The 7334-nt window shown below is 32.0% G+C and overlaps 1 protein-coding gene across 1 annotated transcript; it reads left to right on the forward strand.

Moving 5' to 3' along the window:
- Window positions 1-689: 689 nt before the first annotated feature.
- LOC132740021 (uncharacterized) lies at window positions 690-3853 on the forward strand. Its single transcript, XM_060727875.1, has 2 exons — window positions 690-1124; window positions 2044-3853. The coding sequence occupies exons 1-2, from the start codon at window positions 802-804 to the stop codon at window positions 3401-3403; spliced, it is 1683 nt and encodes a 560-aa protein (XP_060583858.1). The 5' UTR covers window positions 690-801; the 3' UTR covers window positions 3404-3853.
- Window positions 3854-7334: the final 3481 nt, after the last annotated feature.

The following is a 7334-nucleotide window of genomic DNA, read 5'->3' on the forward strand; positions in this document are numbered from 1 at the left end:
ATGCGGAGTAAATAATGTGCCATAGTATACGTATCTGAGATAGAACAATCAATATGAAACTGTTTATGAGATAAATAAAAAAAACGAGAAAATATTAAGATACTGTGTCTGCAAAAGAAAAATATCGAAAAAAATATGTTTCTGAGAAAGAAGTATGCTGTATATATAATGTGTTATTGTATCTGAGATTTAACAATACCAAAGAAATACTATACTTTACTGTATCTGAAAAGATACCGAGTAAATATAAGGATACTGTATACATTACTATGACAAAATCGTTGCGTGAAAAGTATCTAACTAACTAAGAGATAGAACACTCCTTTTGTACCAGTATCTGAGATAGAACAATACCAAAAAAGTAATATATATAACAGTATCTTAGATAGAACTATACAGAAAAATAATGCCTCTATACAGAACAAAATGCGTTACTGTATCTGAGATAGAAACATAACGAGAAAAATTATATGCAATTGATTCTGTTTTAGAAATAAACCGAGTTTATTATAATTTTCATACGAAATCGTGTAGTTTATTAGAAGGGAGACAACCCTGGTATATTACTTCATTCATATTTTACAAATCTTCTCCCTTTACTAGTCAACATTTTCTGCAATCAATGTTTCTTTAAAACATTTTGATCTTTTTATTTCGTTTTTTTTTTGCAGTTTAAGAAAAGCTTTTGTTATCACAATTTTTAAAGAAGATATTTTAAACATCGCGTGTTTCCGCCAATTGTCGAGAAAAAGTCGAACATTTTAAAACCGAAAGAGGAAGTAGATAAAATAAGTTTATAAAATGGCGACGGATGGTTCAGATGAGATATTTAACTTTAAATGTACCGCTTGTGCTAAAAGAAATAGGAAAAGAGAAGCTGTAAAATACTGTGTTGAATGTCAAGGATATTGTTGCCAAAGTTGTGTCGAGGTTCATCAGGATTTTCCAGCTCTAGCTAACCATAATTTGTTGGATAAAGCGAGTTTTAAATCAGCAGGATCAACAAATGAATTACCAGCTATACCGACGGAGAGATGTGCTGTACACGAGACGAAGATTATAGATATGTACTGTCAGAACCACGACGACGTCGGCTGTACAACATGTATGACGATGGATCATAGGTATGGTTTAATATTGAAATGTATGATATGTTCAGATATAGCCTAAGCGGATGAGGTTTACACTATCACGTACTCACCACTTAATCTAATGATAAAAATGCCAAAAAAAATAAATAAAAGAAAACTTTTTGGTTTATACAGAATTTATTTTAGTTCGATTGTGTAGGAAGCTATAAGCTTATACACACACTTTCGGATCCGTTCCTGGAACCAACTAGTACTGAGTAATGAGTGTAAAGTTTCTTGCTCAAGGAAACAACGACTTGCCCCTGACGGGGTTTAAACCCACTAAACTATTTTGAGACTGTTAAGAAAAGTTTTCTTAATATATACATTTTGATCCAGTAATATATAGTTGATACCTTTTTAAACTGTAAATGTTAGATAATCGTATTTATCTAGAGATAAGATGATGATGAGATGTATGTAAATTTAGAATTGTGGATAAAACTATTAATAATGGGTGTAAAACTATAACTCCAATGCTATCTGCGATTTTGTTTATCTTTTTTAATATTGTAATCATGTTTAGATGTTATTAGCATGAAGAAAAATAAAGATTGAAAGAAATAATGTATTCTTTTTATCTTATTTCAATATTTTAAAATTCGATGTTTTATTTGTGATTAAACGCTAACGTACTAAGGATATATACTTAATTGTTAAACTATTATGGAGAAAGATAGTGTAAAATAGAACAATAATTAAACATTCCAGACTTTCTTTCCTTCCATAAAGATAATTTTTAAAATGGAATATAAATACATGTAAGTACACTTAGAAAAACATGTCAATCCGTACCATGTCTCACAAACAGATGTTTTTTTATTCTTCAATATTTACGAATCTGTTTCGAAAACAATTCATTATGCCGAACCCTTTTTTAAAGCGGCTTAACATAGATATTCTCATATTACAGGAACTGTGCATCGATCAGGGTCATATCTGAAGTGATTGATACCGTATATCAGCAAAAGGAGGTCAAACAAACTCTGCAACAATTAAAAACCATACAGGTATCAAAAGAAACACTGAAAGAAAGAAATGACAAACAAATGCAAGAGCTCAAAAAATCAAGAAAAGAAGCTATTCAGAAAATCAGACAACATCGCAAAGTCCTGGAACAAGTCCTTGCTGATATGGAAAAGGAATCAATACAAGAAGTTGACTATGAGTTCGCTAAAATAGAATCAGCACTCATAAAACAAAAGAAGGACATAGAAAGAGAGAAAGATAATATACAGAAAGTAATTTTGGATTTACAACATGCTGAAGGAAACCAGGCACAAGAGTTTGTATGTTCAAAGATTGCCTATAAACACATTGAAGGAAAAGAAAATCCTGATTTGTTAAATGACGAAAAAGCTGACGTACACTTATTATATTCTATAAACCATGACATCACTAGCTTTCTGAAACAGACGAAAACCTTTGGCAGTATTGCAAAATACCATGATCAACAATACGCTCAAAGGAGAAGTCTTTATACTGTCAAAGCTGAAAGGAAAATTAATGTCAAGGTACAAGGGGATGAACAAACGTGTTGTATATACGGTTCCATTTTAACAGAAGACAACTTTCTATTGCTAACTGACTATTGGAACACAAAAATAAAATGTGTTGACACCACAAAAGCGGTTGTAGTAGACCAGTGCCGTCTACCACATAGACCATTTGGTGTTTGCTGTACAAGTAAAAATGAAGCTGCAGTCAGTTTAAAAAACAGAACGATTCAGTTAGTTTCTCTGCTTAAACCGATGAAAATAGTAAGGCAGCTTAAGATGAACCATGATTGCTTTGGTATTGCTTTCAAAGATGACAAGTTGTTCATAACCGACAACAGAAAGTCGTTGTTTATCCACAATACATTAGGTGATCTCTTACAGACGGTATCAAAGGACAATTCTGGAAATGAATTATTTAATCAGAGTAGACTGCTTACTTTTAGTGACCATGGTGATAGAGTTTATGTTGCAAATTTTGCAAATAGTCTTATTTCACTAAATATGCAAGGTAAACATATAGATACATATAAAGATAGAGAGCTGTCTCGTATTAGTGGTGTTTCTAGTGACCACAGGGGCAACATTTTTCTGAATGATTATATCTCAGGAAATATTAAACAAATTTCACAAGAAAACATGTCAGAAATCGGCACGGTTGTTGGACCATCACACGGTTTGTCTAACCCTTTGTCAATCTGTTTCAATCATCAACAGTCCACGTTGATAGTCACATCGTTAAGTTGTGACGAAATAAAACTTTTTGATTTAAAATAAACACTACGATGACAGCAGTTCTTCGTTCGTCCAAAACTATGTAAAATATATGCTATGTAAAACGAGTCAATAGGGTGCTGCAAACAGATACGGTGTTACTTGTTCATTTTTGCTTTCATATTCTGCTTATGTGGTAAAGATTGTACTTGTAGCGTTAAAATGCTACTTTTTTGATAGAGATATAGCATTATTCAACGATACTATTGTGGTGTAGATTGTGGTGTAGATATTACTTTGCCAGTAGTTCTTGTATTAACGTACCTCTTTTTGTAGTAATCATACTACGTTGTTCAAACTTTTTATGTTTTATCGTACTTCGTTGATATTACGTTGCCCATACTTTATCCGATATAGTGCTAATTTTGCGGTTAGTTCCTATGTTGGTCATACATACTGCTTATAATGGAGCTGATTATGATTATGATGGTGGTGGTAATGATGATGATGATGATGATGATGATGATGATGATGATGCTGGTGATGGTGATGATGATGATGGTGATGATGTAGGATAGTAGCCGTGACGTATGAACAAGTGCATAATTTTAACCCGTACCTCTAAAAGTTCAACTAAGGAAAAATAAAAATGCGTTATCTGCTTCAGTAAAATATATATCTGAAAGGGGGATAGTAAGTAATACAGACTTTTTCGGTCAATAAATTAGCCCAACGTAGCTCAACAAAGTTTCCGATCCTAATTTCTACATACTTTGACTCGTTTCAAGAGTTATTAGTTCGATAAAAATAAATATCACCTTTGATGTTAACGTGTGGACCTCTTGCTTGTATTATCTAAATATCATTTGAACATATAATCATCGAAAGGATAAGAAATTCATTTGAATAGAGAATAAAAAGAAGTATGATAACACGAAACTCTCGACGGCAAACACTACACCATGTAATGACGTTTCGATACTTGTATAATAGCCTCTAATCTTAAAGAATGCCAATTTGTGAAACTTGATAGCTTTTTTCTTCTGCTGTTGTAACAAGATGCGATATTTGTAGCCATAAACATAACAATATATTTGTTCGAAGTCTAACTCACAATCTGACAAATCTTTGATATGCAATTATGAAAGCTTTGATTGGAGAGGTCATCAGACTCTCCACAGAGTGGAGAATGATTCCTGGCGGCATTCATTTTTTGCGTATCGAATTAAAGTTAACGAATCTCATTTAAAGCTTTAAATCATTTGAACCAATCTTTGAAAATATGCGCATGCTCCACTTTAAAATACAAATTAACTGAAACGAAAATTAACACCGAGATGAACAAATCGGTAAAAGGAAAAATCGGAAAGTATCATTTACGCTACATTTGACACTTCGAACAGTGGTTCATTTCGTTTTCAAACTTCCGCAGGTATAAATTTAATAAAGAAAACGTGAAATTCATCGGAATTATAAGAAGAAGAAAATTCCCCGTGTAATTCTGGATCATCCTTCTTACTCCTTTACACTGTATAAATTGATTATTGTTTTCCGAATAGCATTTTACTATTTCATGTTTCGAAAATTAGTAACATAAAACACTATATAGCTACAATATCATTAAACACTATTATATAACCGAGCGAACCGTGTATCGATGTTTTGCTGCTCCTTTATCTTCGGAACACCTCGCCAATTATTCCTAATGAACTCTTAGTCGTAGCCTGACGTAAATAGCCGGTATTTTGCTATTGTTCGCAGATGCAATTCGACCAATCTGAAATTCTTACTTTCCTGCCATTTGAACAATAAATCAAATCTTCCAAAGCTGCAAAAAGACCTCTCGCATGCTTCTTTTTTAAGAAGCAAAATTGTTTGATTACATTAAGTAACGAACGTAAAGGAAATGGCTATAACTTTGTCGGAAATGTGCTGACTACGTTCAAATGTGTTGAAAATGTGCTGTCTAAGATCATTTCAAGCTGATTCAAGTTTATAATTTTGACGTAGTTCATTTCGTGATGATGTAATCTATAATGTCGACGAAGTTCATTTTGTGTTTATTTGATGCTATGCTTTTTATGTCGGATACATCTTCGTTGAAGTTGTATTTTGCTGTTGGTGTCTTCATCATTTCCCTCATACATTTTTGTACAGGATGTATCCGTTTTTCTGCAAAGATAACCCCACCAGCTTAACAAAAAATGCAAGTTCATTTGTGTCTATACTATACTAAGAAATTTTGTGTATTGTTGATTTGAGTATTTTAATATCAATTTGATTTTTCGGCCGAAGGCCATCTGATTTCACCTTGACTTCCGCTAAAATTAACAGTAAAGAAATGAATATAGGCAGAATTTTCATTGGTCATTTTAACACTTATAGCCTGTTCGATTAATACTTTAGAAAAGTTTCCGTTATAGATAGAGGTCTGTTCGATTGCGCGATGGCAAGAAGTGTTGGGAAAAGATATAAGTCAGAATAAGTAAAAAAACACAATAATGATATTTTCTAGATGTTTCTAACAGCTTTTCAATAAATAAATGAAATCAAATATGACAGATCGCCTTTAAGATACTTTTGCGTTCGATTTGGTTTCTCTTCTAAGCTGTTCTAGTAATAATATTCTCTTCTCGAACCGGGCATAAGACGATTGAAACGAACTTTCGACTAATTTACAGTTGCAAAATTCTCCGTTGAATTAGTGTACAGTATCTACTAAATCTTTTTTTTTATTATAAATTCCTATTCAAATCAAATTCCATTTTAATGTAAGTAATATTGTTTAAATCTAAGATGACAATTAATGGGGAAAAACATTGCGGGTAAAAATGAACTTAAAAAAAAAAAAACTATTGAGGACGAATAAAATGTCCTGTTTGAGGTTGGCATGGTAAGTAGTAGCTTATTTTATGCAAGTTTCGGCCGAGTATCTTTTTAAAGAAACATCTTGTTATATATAACTATAGTTAGAATAATATCAAATACCGCAAACTGCGATTAGTCACTGCGAATTGAATATTTGCCAGTTGTGTGTACTGTCCATTTTTAAGTAGATGTGAATGCTTAAACAGGGTGATATATACTAATTTTACCATAACTGGCCAATACTTTATGGCTACTTTTGCAGACCATTTAAAGTAAATAAATATAGTAAAAATGTAACTAAGTTTACAACTCTAAGTCTATATAACAAATTAAATTTTTCTTATCATAAGCCTAAGATAGTAAATAATTTGATGTTTTATTTGAATTTTCGATGAAAATTAAACCATAATAAACCACTCTGCGTGAAGGATTATTTCTCCCAAATCGACCGGTGTATACATAAATACACACGCTACAAGCTAGTTGGATTTTTTATTTACAAAAGGATATAGGGTTATATGAACTGGACTGAAGAAAACCAAATATTAAACGCTCAAATTTTCATTTAAATTTTTATTTTGTATATATTTACGTGTAAAAACGGATTCGATACAGTGTTCTGGTTTAGGATTTTTTTGCACTGTGACATGACAAAAAGTTTGGGAGACGGTTCAAACGTTTTAAATATGGATTATTTGCAAACTTCATGCAGATAAAACAAGTTTTATTGAACATTTTGACGGTGATAGTATTGTTGATACACGTGGATTTTAAGAATGCAGTGAAGTAGGTATAATTAATTCAATTTCGTATAGTAAAATAAATACTAAACTGTACCATAAATTTAATGGTTAAAAGCTTTACTGCTGCTGAATGAAATGTGCAGTTTTCATTTTTTATGTTTATTACAATGTCACTTTCAACATACTTTCTACACATAAAATATACATTTTCTGTATTATGGACATGTAAAAATGTCTTTTGAAACACTTTTAGCCATGCACAATTGATATAAAATTGCTCTTGACAAGCTTTAGTTTTAAAAGGTCGGAACCCGATGTCAAGTCTTAACGCCCTTTACTTGTGATCCAAGGATCGCAGGTTCGATTCTTCGCTCCACCACAAC

The sequence above is a fragment of the Ruditapes philippinarum genome, unplaced genomic scaffold (assembly GCF_026571515.1).
Source record: "Ruditapes philippinarum isolate M1 unplaced genomic scaffold, ASM2657151v2 ctg4662_1_1_1_1, whole genome shotgun sequence".
NCBI lineage: Eukaryota > Metazoa > Mollusca > Bivalvia > Venerida > Veneridae > Ruditapes > Ruditapes philippinarum.

Bases quoted from the DNA above. Each gene is read 5' to 3' on its own strand.
- LOC132740021 (XM_060727875.1), top strand. From the start codon at position 802: ATGGCGACGGATGGTTCAGATGAGATATTTAACTTTAAATGTACCGCT. The intron at 1,125-2,043 runs GTATGGTTTAAT...CTCATATTACAG, and splicing joins TGTATGACGATGGATCATAG to GAACTGTGCATCGATCAGGG.